Here is a 22,043-nt window from a genome sequence, read left to right as displayed (position 1 = left end):
AGTAAACTTGTTAAAGTAATGATATTCTTCAGGATAAAATGTTATATGTATAAGGTCTTTATTGAATAAACAATGTGAATGCGTCTAAATGAAAATTAAGTAATTAACCTTATAGTCCAAAAAACTAATTTTATAACATTCATTAGTTATAACGTCTTAGAAGTTGGAAGAAAAAAAATACAAATATATAGAAGTTTGGGGTCTTACTACATTTGGGCTAGTTTTTTATTTAATCATTATACATTAAATGTATTTTTTTATATGCAAATGTTATTTGGTGGCAAAGACATCAAATCTTAGATAGATGTAGAAAACTAATGAATAACAAATAATTCAATTAGTCGACTAACCTAGTTATACATGAATCAACAAACACATGAGAAATACATAATACGTATATAACATATCAACTTTATACAATTACATCTTCTAAACGAAGAAGAGTTGCATGCTAGCAACTAATGAAAAGAGCTTAACATGCAAGACATTATCTTGTCATATTAAAAATCCTATTATTAGGGTTTGATCTAAGAGGTGAACAAAATCGATTTCAGCTTAACATGCAAGACATTATCCTGTCATATTAAAAATCCTATTAGGGTTTAATAGATTTCAGAGCGGTTCGATCTTTGTCGAAACGGTCTTTGGTGTGAGTTGTTTGAGACCCCGATGGTGGGCTGTTTTTTTTTCCAGTTCGGTCTTCTTCGGTCTTGATCCAATCTTGACCAATTCAATCTTGTGGTCTTTGCTTCTTCTTTTTCATTTCAAATTCGGGTTTCAACTTTTCCAGTTTGGTTTTGCTTTTTTGGTTCCACTTCATAAAGAATCGGGTTACATTGGTGGTAGAGTGGTAGGTAGTATTTAGATTATTTCGTTAGATTTGAGTTATATTGTTCTTAGACGGAAGTTGGATGGTCCATAAATAGAATATTTGAACCATTTTAGTGTTCATAAGATGCTACCAAGAGATGATTGTTAGGTTAAATCTACTTAGGCCCAAAGTTCTAGAAATCTAGAAAAATGATATTTGTATGCATTTTCGTCATGGTGGGAACTGAAAAACGGAGCGATCACAACAATCATCATAAAAACCGAGCACCTACGAACAGTGACATAGAAATGATTTTTTTAGGGTAGACCAAATATTCTACAGAATATGAACGAGTAGCAAAATACATCAAATGATTAAAAAAAATGTAACAATATATGCATTCTAAAGTAAAATGTTCATTTAAGTTGCACACGACGCTATCTTACATCATTAAAATCATCTAAAACTGAATCTGAACCAAAAAGCTTAATGAAATCTTTCTTATTGCTCAACAAAATTCAGTAATCACAAAAAAATACAATTAAAAGCGTACTCTTATATTCTTATACAAAACAAACTTATATGTAATATGATAATACAAACAATTAATTCATAGCAACAAGTAATAACCTAATTTATGATAAACCTACAATAAAAATATAAAATCAATACAAACCTAAATCGGTAAGAAGTAAGCTAAAAATTACCTATGATAGAAAATAAAAACAAATAATTGAGTAATTTAGATAATAAAAAATATATACTAACCAGTGGCGGAGGCTCATGGAGGCCAGGAGGGGCCATGGCCCCCCTGCTTTTTTGGTTTCTAATACCTTTAAATATGTTTATTTATTAATTCTAATCAATTCAATGACTAATTAGCCTTCCAATTTTAAGTTTAGTAGCGTGGGTTGAAGATAGGAAATTACAACCAAAAGTCAAAAACTCACACACTAGATCAAAATTAACCTTTTTTCGTTAGGAAATTAAGTAAGAAAACTACATAAAAAACAAATATCTAATCTCTTTTACCATTTTTTACATAATCCTAAGAAAGCAGTAAACCCTACTAACTTATTGTCGTTGCCGGAAAAGAAATTATCAAACCTCACCAAAAGAGTAACACCGTCGCCGGACTAGCTCGTCTTCTCCGTGAACTCTTTGTCTCCCCTCCGCCGGTCGCCACAGTGATCTCCTCCGTATCCTCTCCCTCATCTCCGAGCGGTAGTCGGAGTACTCAACACTTAACCTCGTCGTGTGCTCCGCCTATTGCAGCTTTCTCTAGTGTCTCCTCCGCCTAACTAAGCTAAGTTGTATGTAGTAACTGCCCTCTCTTTTTCTCTTCCTTTCTCTCTGTCACTATAAATGAAAAATATTGTATACAGTCATCTAGTAGGTGATATGAAAAGACTAACCTAATAGATGATGATATGAAAAGACTAAACTAAACTGTAAATCTGCAAGACATTAAGCAAAAGATAGATATTACCTTTTCTTTATTTTGAAAAGTTTGATAACAATAACAAATATCACTTAAATGTATATTTATAATTTGAGAATAGAGTGAAATAACTATTATGTATTTTACTTTATTAATACCAAATTCACAGGAAATTTATTATGCAGTGATTGTAGATTGATATTTTTGATTTTATATGAATTTAATATTGTTTTTAAAATAAAAATTTCTATGTTGGTTTTCATCCGGAGTATTCAGTTTTTTTTTGTTTGTTAAACTATCTACATTATTTGTTATTTTATAAAATTTAAGTTAGTTGTTATCAAACTATATATGTTATTTGATATTTTATTTTGTTGTTTGTTAATTATTAGTTAACTTTGCAATGAAGTATTATACAGCAACATCAAAAAACAATTATTGTTATGGGTTTCTAGAAAGAAAACCTCAAAAAACTACTAACAAATGTTTTGGTTGAAAATTTCACGGTGTTCTTGAGAACCGATCTAAAAATATTCATCTTGAATTTTTGTAGTTTTGAATCAAATTAAATTTGTTTATGTAGTTATGTTTTGAAGCGTTTGATTTCGGCCCCTACTTTTAATGTTCGTGTTCCGCCCCTGATACTAACCTTGAATAATTAATTAATTCAAAAAGGAAATTAAAATTTAATACAAAAGAGTGAGGGAAACTATTCAAAAAGCAGCAACATCAATTCTTTAATTGGCAAAGTGTATTCAATTTCAAGTTTGTTATGAGTTGGTGACATGAAGCCCAAATTCCTTTTACTTAACAAAAATATATATTGTACCATTGCATCCACATGGCTAAGCCACTACGGATTGATTTCAGTTTATATATCTAGATATCTATGGATACCCAAACCGAACCTAATATTCTATAAGCATTTTAAAATTTTGAAATTTTTGTTTACATCTTCCAAACTAAGTCTAAATGATAATGGTGTATAATGGAAGTTACATGTTAAATGCATTTTGGAATTTTGGATAGCTTGAAAATATTGTTCTGTTGGTTTTAGGGAATTTAGACGGATGAAGCTTTGAATGTGATACAAAAATCACAAGTTCCTGTACTTTAGGCTACACCGCGAACATACTACGCATCATGTCTTATGTCAAAAGTACAAAAAAAAAAAAAGAAACCATCATTTATCGAGTATTTCCTTTGTAAATTTGGAGTTTTTATGGGGTTCCTCAAATTCCCTCAAAGTGCATTTAGAACTTTTAGCTGTTTCTTTCACCCTATTAAAATTATAGGAGTTTGACATCCAAAACAAAAAAATGGGATTTACCATATTTCTTGGTAGGATAAAGATGGTGATTGGACCAAACCACATGAACAATTTATGTAAAATACTCCAAAAATAAGTACACACTACCGAAATTAATGATGCATTGTCTGCAAAACAAGTCTTAAAGACAACAATACCATTTAGGCTCTTTGAAAAAAGTAAGAAGTTTTAATAACAATGTAAACCACCCCTTCAAAACTTAAGATCTTGGCTTCTCCTTCTTCTCCTTGAAAAGAGCCAAAAGAGATACACCAGAAACCTTCACAACCTTAAACCTAACTCCAGGAATATCTCCCACAGCATGCCCCTTTCGCCCAAATCCAGCAATCAACACTTCATCCTATCATATTACAAGATTTACAACTCAATATAAATAAATGTTCAAATAATATTAGAGAAGATGCATCAAATTTGCTAAAAAATATCGACTTAATGGCTGTTTCTTTATCATGGTTGTTTCATTTTTACAACAAGATAAGGGGTGTTTCTTTTATATGAGTAATGATGTCAAAAGAAAATAAAACATACATTTTCTTCGATGTAGTTCAAGCAACCATCGTTGGGAACAAAAGCAGCAATCTTCTTTCCATTCTTGATGAGTTGAACTCTAGCACACTTTCTGATAGCAGAGTTAGGCTGCTTAGCCTCAATACCACTGTAAACAATGTATGGAAACTTGTTAATTTGTTATATTTCAAACCAAAAACCAGAAATAAAGTTGAAAACTTAAATAGGAAAAGAAAAATTACATCTTTTCAAGAACAATGCCTTTCGCATGAGAAGAACCAGCAAATGGCTTCTTCCATTCATTTCCAAGATGAGATTTCTTGTATGACTTGTCTGCCCATCTTTGTCGCCTGCGATGGGACTTTAGCTTGCGTCCAGCTCCCATTCCATGTGTTTTACTGTAAAGTTGGAATCATTAAGATTATTGTAATTAAAAACGTTGATGTGAATCAAAATGCTTTCCATTGAATTCAAGAGCAACTACGGAACGCCAAAATCTATATACCAATCCTACTGGCAATGTCAATCGAACTATTTCTGTTTTCCATCAATTTCCTAACAAAGCATACGAATCCGCCAAAAATCGGTTTCTAGGTGTATATATCAAGTTCGTTCGTTCGATCGATTAAACAAGGCTACGTGGAAAATATCAATCATATGATATTCATTTACTGTCATAAGATATACACAGACGTATACAATCATATAGATTAATAAGAAGATGAATTGCATCAATGGACATTATGCGTACCCCATGTTTGCAAGACTGAAGCGATCCGGATCAAGTTTTTGGCGAGCAACGTTCGGCTGCTTAAAACCCTAATCGTGGATGATATGGAAGGCCAATGACACCGAGTTATATATGAAAATGCATCTTATGACTTATGTTATGGTAAAAGGGCTGCGTTGGACTCTTATTAGTGGGCTTCCTTTAATTTTGAGCCTTATTGGAAGTCCACTGTAATTCTGTAAATGAAAAACTCGCAACTACTTCTACTTTTCCCTAAAGACTAAATTACAAATTCATTTTTAATGACTTTGAAAGTTTTAGTAAAAATTTAGTCTAATATGTTGGTGATTTTAGTGTCATCATGTCATTTTAAGTAACTGGAACTAACATGTGAGCTAAGGGGCTTCATAATTTGTACTCTATTATATTACGGGGTTGTGCGGAGTGCACGCATGTATAAGATCGAATTAGAAGTCGGTTCGATGACTAGTCGGGGGTCCGGGGTTTCCAAAGGGGCAGCGCCCCTGCGGGGTTTGGGGCAGCGCCTCAAAACCTCACCGAATTTTACATATGGGACCATAGTGGAAAATTCAATTTCTTGAGGGTGTTTATGGTAAAACTAACGAAACTCGTTAGTTTTGGGAACCCTAAATCCTCATTAAATCCGGATTAATATTACTTGCTTCCAAAGCAACTAATGACGGCCCAACCTAATGAAACTCTAATATCGTTTATTATATAAACGGCTCTTCTTTTCAGAAGAGGGAGACGATCTTAAGCTCTCGTTTTTCATCACACTTTCACAGAATCCTCTGGCATATTGGCTTACGATTTCTGTGCCTAGAATCGTAAGTGTCCACTTCGATTATCCTAGGCTGAATTTCTTGTAACCTAGACATAGGGTAGAAATATCAGTTCGGAAAGTGATATCACGATCCAAGTCGGTATCCAGATCTCCACTACAAACCCTAATATTCCCAACATAATATAGCTATCAAAATTACACATGATTATGCTTATATGTGATTTTAGCAAGTTGGGTTGTGATTTCAACTCTTTTCGGCCTTTTTCCAGTCCAATAGTTTATAGATATAAAAGCCAATTTTTTAAATTGATCGTTGCTGAAATCACAGATGACATGAAGCTATTTGCGATTTCATGTGCTTTTTTTCCAATAAAAGTCATGACATTTTGACTATGATTTCGTGCATTTGATTACGAATTCTAATATTTTAACCTCGATTGCATACATTTTAGTTATAGATTATATGAAATGTAAAGTATGAGTTCTATTGTTTTTAATTTAAGTGTTTTTTCAGTTAAATTTGAACTAAAAATATATGAGTCCTAATTTCAGTGATTTTTTGGTTAATTTTATAGCCTTTTATAGCCTTTTGTAATACTTTTTTTTTAGTGTTTTTTAAAACCAACCGAAATAAAACCTTGCAAATAAAAAGAACCCATATGCTCCATATGACATGCTATATGTATCTACTTGAAAATTTAATTTTTTTTGGCCATGCTAATTCTAAGATTTTAGTGGGGCGGATCTCATGGAGCAACATTTGGCTATCCGGAGTGGGTTGTGAGTTTCCTATGTGGCACACCAACCCACCGGTGAACACCGCCCCATGGACCGGTGGTTTGGGTGTGAAGTGGGTTGTAGTGGTTGTGAAGACGAAAGAAGACATACATTTTCATTGGTTCTTTAATTTTCCTCTCACATTCTCTCTCTCTCTCTCTCTCTCTCTCTCTCTCTCTCTCTTCCTTTTTGCCTCTTCACTACCAACCCACCGGTGAACACCATTTCCATAAATGGTGGGTTGGTTAAGGAATGCTAAAATACGTATGTGAGTTTGAATAGGTTGGTGGTTTGGTTGTGACCACTCCCCACAACCTTATGTGAACAAGTAATATGTCCCTTGTCGGTACCATTACGTCCAAGAAGTGTTCAAATGCACTCATTTGGAATAAATCATGATGTCCACCTTCTATCTTGTCAAATATTGCCAAAGTTTATTTCCCAAACCTTTAATATTTACAACTGTGCTAACGTTTTTGTTCGAATACAAATTATTTTATTATTTAAAATTAACTACCATGTTTTATAAAACCTGTAACAATTTACAAAATATTGCATGTCGCCTACGATTGTACAAATTATTAATGCATGAGGCGTGCATTAGTGACTTGTACTATTTCAGAGCAAATCATAGTTTATATAGAGCAAATCATAGTTTATAGAGAAGAAATCATGTGTGTACATGTCATAATGCACTAAATACAAGTAACTAAAGCATGAAATTGTAGGTGGCACTCCTCGCATGTGATTTCCTGTCTAAATTTTCCTAAATGTACAGTGTTTTTTACGCAAAACTAATAAATGGCTTTCCTAAATGTATGAAATCTAATAAAACAAGAAAATAATAGACAACTTTCAAAATTGTCAGAATGAAATCCTTCTTGTGCCATTAGAGAGCAAAGAGAAACTTACTATTATTATGTTCTAATATGCTACAAGATATTTGTTGATCCTTATGTTGTTTCTACATACAATGTGCTATATTATATGTAATATGTGTGCATTATATACAAAGTTGTTTTGAAAGGGTTTTCCTTAAAAGTTGAATGGCATATGGCATAGAGTCATCTATGATTTTGTGTGTTTTTTTCCAATAAAAATATGATATTTTGACCATGATTTCTTGCATTTTAATTACAGAAATAACGAAAATATTGATAGAATTGATTTATGTTGAAAATGATTTAGCATTATATATGTACATACATTTTAGGATGGGTGCCCTTACGAGTCATTCGTTATATCCATATGGGATTGAAATTTATCATGTATATTGAAAACGAGTTGATTTCTAGATAATCATCACTATGAATAAGTGGGACCGCTACCCATTGTGTGGTGTTTGTGTGTTGCTTCATAAACACCTAGTTTCGGTTGAAAGGGTTGGGTATATGTTTGTTTGAAATACACTCCATCTTACATCATCCTATTGGTTGTGTGTGGAACACGCTCCTTCATAACCACATGATGTATGTTTGGAATACTATCATTCATGCACAAACTTTTAACCATTAAATAGTGAGGTTAGATTTATTGAGATGGAATTAGGAATTGGTATAGTTGCATATTACTACTATTATGTTGGTGTTTTCCTTGATGTTGATTATTGATTTGATTTGGCTAATCGCTCTTGGCCTAAAAAAATTCGTGGGTTTTTAAGTTGATTTTGGGTTATTAAATTAGAATATCTTTGATGATGTTTTAAACTATTTTTAGGGGTTGGTCTCGAGTTTGATGATTGCCATCATCACCACTTTAACTAATTCAACATCGGGGTATTCTCAATAAGCGAATCCATTACCTAACTTATTTTGAAATATGCTCTGATTCAAGATAGAATTAAAGAGTTGATTCAAGATAGAATTAAAGAGTTGAAAGTCTTTGATTGGACTTTGAGAAGACCATGATTTGTGTGGTGATCTTAAGCAAGTGTTATGATATGTTTATTGTTAATGACCTCACTATTTTGAACTTGTTAATTTGTTTTAAGTGTATTGGGACCATATATTTTCCGCAACTACATTTGGTGATACAACCTAATGAAGGGTGATACACATACTCATGTTGTCTCTCCCATATTGCCTTTTTTTTCTACATTTTTTTTCATTATTTTTCAAATTTGACCCTAACTTGAAACTCCTAAAAACTTATGAGAGGATAAAATAAAAATTAAATGATTTACATATTTCATTTACCATCAAAGAGGAGCAAATAGAATCATAGAGATTGAGAAATCAGTTTAGTTACAAATTGAATTTTAGAACTTCAAATTTTAGAAATCAATATTTGGAACTTCTAGAACTTCAGTAATTAGATATCATGTCGGAAATGGATTAGCAAATCGGTTTACAAAAAGAACAATAAAATTTTGAAAAACTTAAAGAGTAGGAGAGACAGAGTCGCAGTCTTGTTGGGGGCTTCACTTCATCTTGGTCGCTTTGCTCTATCGTTTGGTAAATTGATGTCACTGGTGCATTCATTTTTGACGTTCCAATACCTTTGTGATGTTGCTAAACTCCTTGTAAACGATCAACATTAATTTGGGACCCCAAACTGATTGGGCTGAGCGGTTGCCCAAGTTGCCCCTTCTTACGGACCGACCCTATTGACAAGTACCTTAAATGTATATAACATAATTTGTCAAAATGCCAATAACTCGAGATTTCATGTGATTCCTTGTTATAGGATGTTATTGCTTATTTGAAGTGTTTATTGACTTGTTTTTGGTTTGGCACTGGTAATAAAGATTTTGTAAGTTTTGATAAAAATATTTCATAAGTACTTATTGACTCACATTGAGAGTTTTTGATAAGTTACTTATTACTTACTTTTTCACTTATTTAATGATTTTTTAATAAGTTGTTTTATTAGTACGTATAAAATAAAGTTTGTCAAACACAAAGCTAATAAATACTTTTAGAAATAAACATAAATTGTTTTAAATAAGCAACCCCAAACACTCTAGTCAAGTGATTAAACCTACCACAATCTGCATTGTTTTGATCTTAACCGCTTTTAGCCAATAAATCAACATGATGCCAAGAAGTTTTACATGGGTATTTCCAAGAAACAAAATACATGTTCTAACCCATTGTTCATGAATATACAATTATATTTACAATTAAATGTTTGTCATGGTATCTTTTTGACACACCTGGTCTAGACGGTGGATGATAGGAGACCGCCAAGGGCCCATCATTCCAAGTGGCCAAAAAAATTTATAGGCTATATAATATTCATATATAATAACTAGTCTACTTTTAAGAAAAAATAAGAGAATTTACAAATACCAGGGAGCCAAATTTAAAGACCCAAATATGAAGAAGATGCAATTATATATATATATATATATATATATATATATATATATATATATATATATATATATATATGGCTCACTCTAGACTTTACAAAATTGCTCTCATCAAGTCTTTTTAATACTGATTCAGCTATGTGATTTTGTGGTTTGTTTTTATAGTTACAGCTGAATAGGAAGAGATAAACTTGCTATAGGGTGGGTGTGAGTTTTTAATGGACGCTCCATGTTCTTGGGTAATATACGCAAACATCAATAACATGTGTCTAATGAACTTGCCTGTCCCATTCACATACATGTATCAGGCATCTAATAATGTTTGAGTAAAGTTTGTTTTGCTTTTTCGCAATTTTATAGTATATCGTTGACAACTGAGGTAATTTTTATTATGTTTGTTATTTGTAAAAGGGTTGCTTTCATGCATGTGCAAAGGAAAGGAATCGGACATGGGACATGGATTGGGGTTAAGGGATTAGATTCATGATTAACACCACAAATTATGTATCATGTTTTAAAAGTATATTTTTATATATAGGGAGAGTGATCGTGTTGTTACTTTAGTTGATAGTTGATACGATGGTGGTATAGAATATCTGATGTTCCTTTTACTCGGTAGTTGGTTTTCGTAGATTGTAAAGTGATTTTAAGGTGTTATAATAAGTTTTTAACTATTGGCCAGGTAATTTTGATTGCCAATATTGACTGCACAAGTGGCAATAAGGGGTGGACCTACACCGGAGCCAGTGGGAGCACTTGCCCCCATGAAAAAAAAAATTAAGAATTATGTCTTTGTTTAAAAATAATATATTTTGACCCCTTCAAAATAATATATTTGAACTCTTCAAAATTATTTTTCCCCCATAATTTTTTTTTGGTCCAACCCATGGAGGGTCAGGTTGCTAATACACCTGATAAGAGTAACAAAAGGCATATTTGGGGAAAAAGATAGTGGTAAAAAACGAGGTAATACTGAATTATTGCAAGAGCTCTTATACAGAAGTTAGCTGATTGGATATCATAATTTTTTTTTTTTTACATGTGGTGAGTTTTTTCTTTAGATAGCAATGTGCTTTTATTATTTTTAGCAATAAAGGCAATATATTTTAGTTTTTATCTTTAATAACAATATGTTTTACAAGTTTATAATCAGTGCTCCATGATATTATAGAATTTGATTTCAAAGATAGTTCAAGTCTTACATTTACCGTGATATTCCACAGTTTGAGCTCCCTTAATGTTATTTAAAGGGCAAGTTACACGACAATGGCAACGTACTTTACTCTTGCCAGTAGTTTATGAATTTATGTACTATATGTTTTACCTATAATAGCAACGTACTTATAATTATTGCTTACTGATAATAGCTATACGTAACCTACAGTTGCAATTTTAAAATCAAAAACTTTGTAATCAGGTAGGTTAGCACTTTGTTATTCAGTTCAAGAGGTATCATTATTAGAATGCTTTTTAACAAGCCCTTTGTTATTCAGCACCAGATGTATCCTTATCAGGGAGCTTTTTAACAATTTTAGCAAGAGAAACTGTGAAATACTTGCATTCTAATAAGGCTATTGTATGGTGGGAATCATTGATATTTAGACTCAAAATATATCCAGCTTTTATGTCTCTAATCTAGGATCCAGATCCAATATAAACAGTGGAATAAAATAGATTAAGCACAAAAAGGTTTTAATTCACACAAGAAGTATCAATTTACTTTCAATTGTTTGTGTGTTATAATTTTACAACATTCTAATCTCATTGTTTTCCTGTTATAGCATACAACTTCATTTTTTTTCTATTAAGTCATTATACTATGAAAAATCTACCCATTTATAGCATTATTGTTTCCAAACTGAAGTTGAGATCAACATTTGATGTAATGACAAGGATACTTTGTTCGCTGTATATTCTCCATAATAACATTACTACACCATGCACGATAATTGTTTGTGGCCCGTGCTTAGCACGGGCCTTTAACCTACCTAGTATATATATATATATATATATATATATATATATATATATATATATATATATATATATATTATTGTTCATAAAAAGGTGAGTAGTTGCAACCAAAATGGAGGACATCAAATCGACAAATTGTAAATTGATGATCTATGAACCAATCAAGCAACAATAGAATGGATCAGTCGATTATGACGTCTCAACTTCTAAGTATTCATCGTTAGAATTTCATTACATATAGAATCTTATGTAACATCCGTAGAGAGAAGTTTTTCAAAAGCTTAAGTTATTATAGAATTACTTAAGCAATATCACAAGAAATGTTAAACGATTTGACTACTTCATATATGAATAAAGATATGCTAGACAAAATTGATCTTGATACTAATTTTTTAGAACGGCATTTAAAATCGTCTTCCTCGAATTCGAACTCCTGACCAACCACCGGATAGAAGACACAAAACACAACTACCAAACAAATGTTTTTTTTATCTTGGTATTATTACTAATGATTTTATATCTAAAAAAAGGCTACAGGAAGTATTTTTTTTTTTAAATTAGTAGATTTTTATAAATTGTTTCGCTATATTTGTATCTTGAGTTGCTTTTTGTTTTTTTCTCCCTTAGGCCCAAAATATATTTAGAATATCCTCCTCTTTGAGAAGCTTAGTTCAAGTTTGTCTATCTCAAAATTTTCGCTCATGTATAATTATGGATTCTATTCATGTATAATATAATAGAATAGTTATCTTTACCATAATTATAGCATTATTCATATCATAAATAGTTATATTTTCGTAAATGTAGCACTTTTAATATACTAGAATAGTTATCCTTTCCATAATTATTGCATTACTCATATGGAAAATCAATCGAATCGCGATCAGCCGCGTCGGCTTTGTTCTTGATTCTGAATCGCCATTTCTTCTCTCCTTCACCCAAAAAACTCCCAACTTGTCCCTGCCAAAGGCTACCTTGGTTTAGTTCTGTTTCCATTCTCCAAACTCCTTCGACAACGATCATATTCAAAATAACTTTTCCATTTTCTTGTCAAAGACTAACCTAATACACCATGTGGCCTCCTTTTATCCGGTTGGGTTGCTGTAATTTGGTAAAAAGTTCCAGGAATCTCCGTTGGAAATCTGTTAGATTGCTTGCCTATACAACATGCTCCGACGTGTCAGACTCATCGTCGGACACCAATGTGTTATGTCATCCTAATGAAAAACTCGTTAAGTTTAAGGTTATTAATAAAACCGTGGATCATTGGAAGAGAGAACGAATGAGTGCGTTGTTATTTTCCCGTCAATTGAAAGAGTCTGGTTTTAAACATGATGTTGAAACTTACATGGCAATCATTCGATTATTGTGTGACTCGGGTATATATGTAAGGCTAAATCATTTGTTTATGTATGTCATTGATGAGAATATAAACAGGGAACCTGTTGGTTTTGAAATCTCTGATCTTTTAGAAGCTTTGATAGAGGAAAAATTAATAAAAGCTGTTGATGTGTTGGTTAAGGTGTATGCAAGTGTTGGAAGGTTTGAGGAGGCGATGCACATCTTGTCAAAGATGAGAAGCAGGGGTGGACTTATGGTGTCAACACGAACATGTAATTTTGTATTAAAAGAGTTGATCGAGTGGGAGAAAGTGCCTATGCTAGACTCGGTTTACAGAGAACTGAAGAGGAATGGGTTGATTCCAAATGTGTATACATATGGGATTCTGATTAAAGCACATTGTAGTATGGGTCGTTTGGAGGAAGCTTTGGAAGTCTTTGCACAAATGAATGAGCCTAGAGTCGAACCTAATGCTTTCATTATTGGTACGTTTATTCATGAGTTGTGCTCGATATGGGAAACTGATTTCGCCTTTCAGATATTAAAGATATTCAGGGAGTTGAATGAGTCGGTTGATGTTTTTGCATATACAATGACGGATCTAGTATGGTGCCAACGGTGGCACCGGCAACACCTAGTTTTTCCCGACGTAGTGCAAAATTTTCGATTTTTTTTTCTTTTTTCTACTATAAAATGTGTCACCGGCAACACCTACTATGGATCGGCAACACCTATTACGGACCGGCAACACCTACTACAGAATCCTGCGTCCGCCCCTGTGCATATACTTGTGTCATTCATGGTTTTCTAAGAGAGGGGAAGATACAAGATGCAGAAGATGTGTTGCTTCATGAAATGAAGATTAGAGAAATTGTCCCTGATGAAGATTGTTATGGCGCATTAATTCTAGAGTATTTAAAGAAAGGGGACACCACTAAGGCATTTGATCTCTGTGATGAAATGAAATCAAGAGTAGGTATCAAAGCCGATTATGTGCTTATGAGGTGCATGCTACAATACTTGTGTGGTGTGGGAAGCCTTGATGAAGCTCTATCTTTTTTTAAGGAATTTATGCAAAAATCATCAAAGGTTTTCATTGATGGAGTCACGTTTGATTTTGCGATTGATGCTGCATGTAAACTACGAAGAATGAAAGATGCGATGGAGTTGGTAGAAGAAGGGATGAAAGGTAGGAAAATGAAGCTTTGGAAAATGCATTATAGGACTTTGATTGATGGGTATTGTCTACAAGGGGAACCTTGGAATGCATTATACATGTTTCAAGAGATGATGTGCAACGGGTTGAGACCAGATTCTACAACTTATTATGTGCTTGCTCGTGGCTTCCAAGGATGCGGTGTTTCTCTTCCTCTCTACATGTTATTCAAGCATGTTTAATCTTAATTCTTTCTTCTTTAAGACTCTTGTTTTTCCAAAGGCTTATGACATTATCACATAATCATTATTGATCTTTGTTTTGAGGGTTGTCAAACCACACGCCTAAAATTATCACTTCGGATTTTTGTTCTTATTAAACATAACTATAAGCCACACCCCACAATTCTCAAACAAATTAATTAAATGAACAACAATCTACTTTGACACCTATATATCTCTCTTTGCAAACTTTTCTTATTTTGCGCCTCTATAAAGTATGAACCCTTGTGACATAACACAATACTTTCTTCTTGTTTCACCACACTAATGACTTGCAACTTTCTCAAATGACCATGGAAGTGCTGCTTTGCATCCTTGGTGGGCCCGAATGGCGCCTCTGTCTACCCACAGGTTCCGCAAACGAAAGCCGCTTCTTTGGGCCCAACTCTTTTTCCGGGCTAATCGGGCCCAACAAGCTCTGTCCCCTCGTTCGCGCCTTTGCTGATTTTGTTTGTGCCATGTAACTAGGAACCGATAGAGAGCTATCAATGCTTTCATCATCTCTCACAGAAGACCCTGCGATGCTATGCCTTCTATTCATCTCAGATTTTACAGTTCCAACACTTCTCGAGTCCTCATCCAGGCCCGACCCAAAGGCCCGCGGGCCAGGCCCACGCTTCGATTTCCTTGATGCAACCGGAACACTTCTTGACTTTGGAGTTGAAGGAATGGTGATGAGCTGGCGACGAGCGTAAGATTTTGCGATTTCGAGCCCGGTCATGTTGATACCGTTTTTAACAGACGAATGATCTTTTTCGCCCCGTGGGTCCCAGGCCCGGCCCGCCATGTATCGCTCTAACCAGCTCCAACCCCATTGGGGATTTGTGGGGTCCATGAAGAGCAAGTTTGTTGTTCTTGATGACTTCTTCCATGGTTGCTGTTTCAAAAAGAATTAAAAAAAATGAAAATCTGATGCGATAATAAACAAATAAATAAAACTACATTGCTATTTCTTGGATTTATCCGCATTTTAAGCAAGACGATTATATACCTGATGAGAAAAGGAATAAGCCATGGCCCGTTCTCGTCTCATAGCTGCTTCATACTTGCTTAACAATTTTGCTTCAATTTGTTCCTTCGACTGCAAGCTATCATTCCAATCTTCTCCCATCTGCGATAACATTTGATTATATTCATTAATATAATTATAAAGATTAAAAACTAGTACGCATACCCGTATTAGGTAACCAATATTGGTACCTGGTACTAGTATTAGGTAACCAATATTGGTACCGGGTACTAATTCTGGTACCTGGACTAGTACCGGATACCGGTTTTATACTGGTATCCGGTACTACTACTAACCTGTAAACTCTCGAGTTCTTTTGCTTGTTTTTGTAGGAGTTGTCTCTGGAGAGTTTGATTCTCTTCGGACATTCTGATCCTCCTAGAATTTATTTGACACTGCACACGAGATAGATTTTGCATAGATTTGAGCGTGTTAGCAATTTGTCGATTGGCAGTTGGCCCATCAACTAATGTTTTCAATCTAACGAGTCCTCTCAGGGCCCTAAACGCTCTCCTCGCCTGAAAATATGAAAATAGTAAATTCATCACATAACTAATAATAAGCTTTCTGAAAATCTTTACAAGAATGATTTGATACAATAAGAGCATACCAAGTACCCTCGAAAAGCTGTTTGAATCCTGATAGTTGCTATCTCATCCATCGATTTTCCTGAATACCGAGACAACTCAGTGAGTCGAGAAGGCTGAGCTGCCAGTACTTTTGGTTGCTCATCCGCCACTTCAATCGGGTTTACTTCTGGTGGCGGAGGATGACGAGATACACTGGCGGGTCCTACATTAGGTACTGAAGGTTTTTCGTCCCCAAGCGCTTTCTTCTTTGATTTCTGGAAATAATCAATGAATTTATTGTTAATTAATTAGAAATTTAGCTAGATAATGTTGTGATGGATCATGTTTGTATCAAACCTGGTTTTTCTTTTCCTTCGTGTTAGGACTTAGAGCCTTTTTAATGGAAGATAACCAGCTTCCTTTCTTCCCCATCACTGTAAATATAGTTTCAAAGAAATTTGTTATGATATCATTCCATAAAAAGATAGCAATTTTGACATGAATTACTTCTCAAAATCAAATTTTGACATGAATTATGAATTTAACATCATTTTTTTTCCAGACTTTCCAACTTAATTTGTACGGATCTTGATCTAACACTTCCACCCCCCAACTAACCACCTTCGGTTACAATTAAATTCTAGCATTACTTTCAGAAAACAATAAAAGATAGGTGAAACTTCAAGAGAATTATCTGGATCGAGGACATTATACCAAATCCGAATCCCAATTCATCAAGAACTTGAAGAAATGTAATGAATAAGATAGTTCAAGAGAATCACCAAGATCCAAGCAATTATGCGACACCCACAAGCATATGAACACAACCAACAACAAATTCAATCACATTACATACAGAAAGTGAAATTCACACAGCTGCAGCTAAGAATCGAACCTTGAGAAATAAAAAAAAATGGGAACTTGCCTGTAAATGAAAACGATTTAGATCTGTGTGGGCTTTTTGTTCTGGTAATCTGCAGTGTTGGATCACATGGTGATGTAGAAGTTTGAACCCTGGGGGGAAACCAGATCTTGGCAAGCAGAAAACTTCAAATATGAGATTTGAGAGGAACGACAGCTGATTTTGCTACGATTGACTATTGAAGGCTTGAAGCAAGTGGGTCCTTTAATTTATTTATTTTATTTGTTTTTTTTGGGATATATACAGTAAAGTCTCAATATTTTCATCCATTTGACAAGAAAGTCCTAAACTTTATTTTTTTGACAGTAAAGTCCAAATTACCGGCAGTTTTTGACACTTTTACCCTTTTTCCCCGGTTAGCCGGTAATTAGGACTTTTTTGTCAAAAAAAAAATAAAGTTTAGGACTTTCTTGTCAAATCGTCAATTAGGACTTTACTGTCAAAAAAATAAAGTTTAGGACTTTGTTGTCAAATCGTTAAAAATATTGGGACTTTAGTGTATATATAATTTTTTTTGGTTAGAAATTTAATGGTATAATACTCTTTAAGCATAAGAGTTATTAAAACATTCTCTAATCAGCTAGATCCTATTGAAATCCTTAACATTTGCTTCTTGTTAAATCGTTTTTTTAATCTCAACAAACCGACATTGAAAAAAGTTGAGATAATCAAGAAAGAAAGAAAGAAAGAACGAGGGTTCGGTTTCTTATTTCTCCATTTTTGGGACTGCAAAAAGCCAACACAACTCTGCTTCTTTCTTTCTTTTTAATTATCTCCAATTTTTTCAATGTTGGTTTGTTGAGATTAAAAAAACGATTTAACAATAAGCAAATGTTAAGGATTGCAATAGGATCTAGCTGACTAGAGAAAATTTTAATAACTCTTATACTTAAAGAGTATCCTACCATTAAATTTCTAACAAAAAAAGGAGATATACACTAAAGTCCTATTATTTTCAACGATTTGACAAGAAAGTCCTAGACTTTATTTTTTTGACAATAAAGTCCTAATTGACGATTTGACAAGAAAGTCCTAAACTTTTTTTTTTTGACAAAAAAATCCTAATTACCGGCTAACCGGGAAAAAAGGGTGAAAGTGTCAAAAACTACCGGTAATTTGGACTTTACTGTCAAAAAAATAAAGTTTAGGACTTTCTTGTCAAATCAGCAGCTAGTTAGTCCTCTTCGCCCTAATGAATAAGCTGGAGAGGCTAGGTCTTGCTTGAAACCAGTAGAGCAGTAAAAATAAAGTTTAGGACTTTCTTGTCAAATCAGCAGCTAGTTAGTCCTCTTCGCCCTTATGAATAAGCTGGAGAGGCTAGGTCTTGCTTGAAACCAGTAGAGCAGTAAGCCTGAAAGCTTTCCCGTGTTCATTATGATAAGTAGTCGATTAGGAGAACTGCTATGTCACTACAAGTGCTTAAGGCTCCTTCGGGCCATGGCCACAACTATCATATAAGGCAAGGCTTGGAAGCAAGCTACCTGCGCCTATCGGTGGGAACTGACGTGAACTTGTACGACTGAGCTGCGCTGCGTTTGCCTAGCTGGGTGAAGGACGTAAAGGAAGAGGGCCGGCAAGTTACTTATTTTTGATTCAGATGAAAATATTGGGACTTTAATGTATATATCCCCCTTTTTTGGGTAATATCTGCATATTAATCCCATTGTCATATTTAATTTGTTCGAAAAAACAAAAGTTAGCAATTGAAAGATAATTTTTGTTCCAAATAATAAAAGAAATAAATAAAGATAAGTTATGTAGTAAAATAAAAAATTTAATATAAGTTTCTTTAAATAATATATATATATATATATATATATATATATATATATATATATATATATATATATATATAAAATTACAAAGGTTGTAAAAATCGTTCGATGGTAGCTCGACGGTCGACTAGTGTTAATAGATTAATCGGTCTTGGCGGGGATTAATCAGGGATTAATCGGAGACCATGGATTATTTATAAAATATCAAAATTAATCAAATATTAATATATCTTAAAAAAAAAAACAAGTACTTAAAAATTAGAAAATAAAAAAATTTGAAATTTGAAATTTTGAAAATACGAAAATATGAACATTTTGGTATAATATTTCAAAATCTTGAAAATTTGAAAATTTTGGAGTAAAAAAAAAAAGTTGAGTTTTTTATTTTTTTATTTTTTTTTACTTTTTTCGACTTTTTTGACTTTTGTTGACCGATTAATCCCGCCAAGACCGATTAATCCCGTCAAACCCGATTAATACTCTAACCTTCGATGGTTGGAGAACGTCAAGCGATTAATCCACGATTAATCCCGATTTCTGCAACCGTGAAAATTAGAAATAAATACAGTTAATGTTGTTAAAAGTAGGGGTGTGCATAAAACCGCACAAACCGCATAAACCGCCCGCACCGCACCGCATAATGCGGTTTTTTGACTTCCGCGGTACGGTTTACGGTTTGTAGTTTTTGTAAACCGCAGTATACGGTGCGGTTTGCGGTTTTTGTTTAAAAAATCATGGTTCAAACCGGACCGCACCACATGACATGCCTTCACTGTGATAAGGTTTACAGTGGTGGCGACCGAAGTTATGGAACTAGTACACTTAGGTATCATATCGTTAATCAGTGTCCAAATAATCCAGCAAGATTGCAAGATAAAAAACAAAAAACTTTGATCTTCCAGAAGATGATGGGGGTGGGAATGAAAGTGTTGAAGGAAATAATCTAAAGGCTGTTGGATTTAGCCAATTTGACTGTAGGATTGCATGTGTTAAAATGATTATCCTTGATGAGTTATCTTTTAGGTTTGTAGAGCAAGAAGGTTTTAAGTTATTTTGCAGTGTCGCATGTCCCAAGTTTGGTACACCATCACGCACCACAGTTTCGAGGGATATCAAGAAGTTATACCGTGATGAGAAGAAGAAACTGAAGGATTACTTTATTAAACATTCACAAAGAGTTTCCTTGACCACTGATACATGGACTTCCATTCAAAATGTTTGTTACATGGTGTTGACGTCACATTTTATAGATCATGAATGGAAAATGCGAAAAAAGATTTTGAATTTTTGTCAAATTCCTAATCACAAAGGAGACACGATAGGCAAATCAATTGAGACATGCTTAAGGGGGTGGGGTATCGATAAGGTGTTTTCCATTACAGTTGATAATGCATCCTCTAATAATGTTGCTATTGTTCACATCAAGAAACGATTGCAAATGTGGAAGACTGCGATTTGTGATGGGGAGTTTCTGCATATGAGGTGTTTCGCGCATATTCTTAACTTAGTTGTAGGTGACGGATTGAAAGAAGTAAATGATTCTATTGTTGCTATTCGTAATGCAATTAGATATGTTAGAGCTTCTCCAACAAGATTAGGAAGATTCCAAAGGTGTGTGAAGAATACCTGTAAAGAAGAAAAGGCTTTTATTTGCTTGGATGTAGCAACAAGGTGGAACTCAACATATTTTATGTTGGATCGTGCAATAAAGTATTCTGATGCTTTCAAGTTACTTGAAGAAGAAGATGGGTTTTACATGCAATATTTTACTGATAAATATCGAAATGGGAAGAGTTTAACAGGACCACCAACATCTAAAGATTGGGAGAATTGTGCGATCTTATGCAAGTTTTTGAAAATATTTTATGAAGCTACACTCAAGTTCAGTGCCTCTTTATTTGTTACTTCAAATTCTTACTTTCATGAAATGTGCACTATACATGGCAAAATAATGAAGTTGTGTGATAGTGACCAGACAATCTTGAAGGATATGGCTTCAAAGATGAAGACCAAATTTGAAAAGTATTGGGGTTGTACTGAAAAACAAAAGGTGCTTCTTTATGTTGCTGTTGTTCTTGACCCTCGATACAAGATGAGATTTGTGAAATCGTGTTTGAAGAAGTTATATAGTTCAAAGGAAGTAGAATCCATCGTTGCATCTGTGAATAATTCTATGTCAAATCTATTCTCTCATTATTCTGATGAATTCAAAATGAAAAATCCCCAAGTTAGTAGCACTCAATATGGTTCATCTATTTCTACTTCGGATAAAAGTTCAATGCTAGTTGTTGTTGATGATGATGATGATTTTAACATGTTTGCTATTGATTTTGAAAAGGAATGTGAGGAAGATGAGGCTTTAGTTAAGACAAATGAGCTTGATCGGTACTTGGAAGAACGAAGTAATGGGGAAAGGAAAAACAAAGATTTTGATATATTGGAATGGTGGAAAATGTATGCATCTAAATATCTTGTTTTGGCAATGATGGATCGTGATGTTCTCGCCATTCAAGTTTCAACAGTAGCTTCTGAGTCTGCTTTTAGTACATGAGGAAGGGTGCTTGATTGCTTTCGAAGCTCTTTGGATCCTACTATGGTGCAAGCTCTGATATGTTGTCAAAATTGGTTAAGATCTTCATCTTTAGCTTTAGATATGGGTTCTCTAATGGAGGATATAGAAGCATATGAATCTGTTGATTCAGGTAAAATATCTACTTAATTTTATCAAATTATAATTTTTAATTAATAAATATTTCTTTCTGTTGCAGATTGTGTATCTGAAGTTGTGGATCTTGAATAGATTGTTAGAATATGCTACAGGCAAGCAACTATAGGTGATTTCAATATAAATGCTTTTTTTAGTGAAAATGCATTCCTTTTCCATACCATTATTTTATTGATTTTTGCTGCATGATTTTTGCAGGTTTTTGTTGTTGTCTTGAATCTTTTTTTTGCTGGAAGTTTGCTGTTGTTTTGGATGACTTTCCCAGTTGTTTTAGACAACTTGTAGTTATGTTTTGCTTAATTCTAGCTGCTACTTTGCTTGTTTTTAATACTATTGGGCTATTGGCTTATGTTAGTTTCTATGAAATAGTTATTGGCTTGTTTGATTGATTAATGTTGTTTTGTACAATGTTTGTAGCTATTGGGCTATTGGCTTATGTTAGTTTCTATGAAATAGTTATTGGCTTGTTTGATTGATTAATGTTGTTTTGTACAATGTTTGTAGCTACTTTTCACTAGTAGACATAATCTATATTTAAGATTTTAAAACTTAGATTACTTACATTTAGTCTAATGCA

The 22,043-nt window shown here is 33.6% G+C and overlaps 3 protein-coding genes across 3 annotated transcripts; 1 reads left to right on the top strand and 2 right to left on the bottom strand.

The window, feature by feature from the left end:
• Positions 1-3,666: 3,666 nt before the first annotated feature.
• Positions 3,667-4,948, bottom strand: LOC145153174 (small ribosomal subunit protein uS12). The gene is made up of 4 exons (XM_079075453.1): positions 4,841-4,948; positions 4,332-4,487; positions 4,111-4,237; positions 3,667-3,922 (listed from the first exon to the last, which is right to left on the bottom strand). The coding sequence occupies exons 1-4, from the start codon at positions 4,843-4,845 to the stop codon at positions 3,782-3,784; spliced, it is 429 nt and encodes a 142-aa protein (XP_078931579.1). The 5' UTR covers positions 4,846-4,948; the 3' UTR covers positions 3,667-3,781.
• Positions 4,949-12,760: 7,812 nt separating this feature from the next.
• LOC145117863 (putative pentatricopeptide repeat-containing protein At1g13800) lies at positions 12,761-14,427 on the top strand. Its single transcript, XM_079054172.1, has 2 exons — positions 12,761-13,633; positions 13,852-14,427. Exons 1-2 carry the CDS (start codon positions 12,761-12,763, stop codon positions 14,425-14,427), a joined length of 1,449 nt encoding a protein of 482 aa, XP_078910298.1.
• A 73-nt stretch (positions 14,428-14,500) lies between these two features.
• Positions 14,501-17,137, bottom strand: LOC145153158 (protein IQ-DOMAIN 2-like). The gene is made up of 6 exons (XM_079075452.1): positions 16,970-17,137; positions 16,402-16,478; positions 16,086-16,319; positions 15,772-15,993; positions 15,458-15,577; positions 14,501-15,343 (listed from the first exon to the last, which is right to left on the bottom strand). The coding sequence occupies exons 2-6, from the start codon at positions 16,474-16,476 to the stop codon at positions 14,750-14,752; spliced, it is 1,245 nt and encodes a 414-aa protein (XP_078931578.1). The 5' UTR covers positions 16,477-16,478; positions 16,970-17,137; the 3' UTR covers positions 14,501-14,749.
• Positions 17,138-22,043: the final 4,906 nt, after the last annotated feature.

Source organism: Lactuca virosa, chromosome 1, assembly GCF_052849685.1.
Source record: "Lactuca virosa cultivar CGN04683 chromosome 1, Lactuca_virosa_CGN04683_v6, whole genome shotgun sequence".
Lineage (NCBI taxonomy): Eukaryota > Viridiplantae > Streptophyta > Magnoliopsida > Asterales > Asteraceae > Lactuca > Lactuca virosa.
This window is presented reverse-complemented; position numbering and strand designations above follow the sequence as displayed.

What these genes read in the sequence shown, in the direction of transcription:
- LOC145117863 (XM_079054172.1), top strand. Translation starts at nt 12,761, where the DNA reads ATGTGGCCTCCTTTTATCCGGTTGGGTTGCTGTAATTTGGTAAAAAGT. An exon ending in CATATACAATGACGGATCTA is followed by an intron (nt 13,634 to 13,851) that starts GTATGGTGCCAA and finishes AGAGAGGGGAAG; the next exon opens with ATACAAGATGCAGAAGATGT.
- LOC145153174 (XM_079075453.1), bottom strand. An exon ending in GGCATTGTTCTTGAAAAGAT is followed by an intron (nt 4,238 to 4,331) that starts GTAATTTTTCTT and finishes CATTGTTTACAG; the next exon opens with TGGTATTGAGGCTAAGCAGC. An exon ending in TGAACTACATCGAAGAAAAT is followed by an intron (nt 3,923 to 4,110) that starts GTATGTTTTATT and finishes GTAATATGATAG; the next exon opens with GATGAAGTGTTGATTGCTGG.
- LOC145153158 (XM_079075452.1), bottom strand. Translation starts at nt 16,476, where the DNA reads ATGGGGAAGAAAGGAAGCTGGTTATCTTCCATTAAAAAGGCTCTAAGT. An exon ending in CGAAGGAAAAGAAAAACCAG is followed by an intron (nt 16,320 to 16,401) that starts GTTTGATACAAA and finishes GATTATTTCCAG; the next exon opens with AAATCAAAGAAGAAAGCGCT. An exon ending in AAGAACTCGAGAGTTTACAG is followed by an intron (nt 15,578 to 15,771) that starts GTTAGTAGTAGT and finishes ATGTTATCGCAG; the next exon opens with ATGGGAGAAGATTGGAATGA.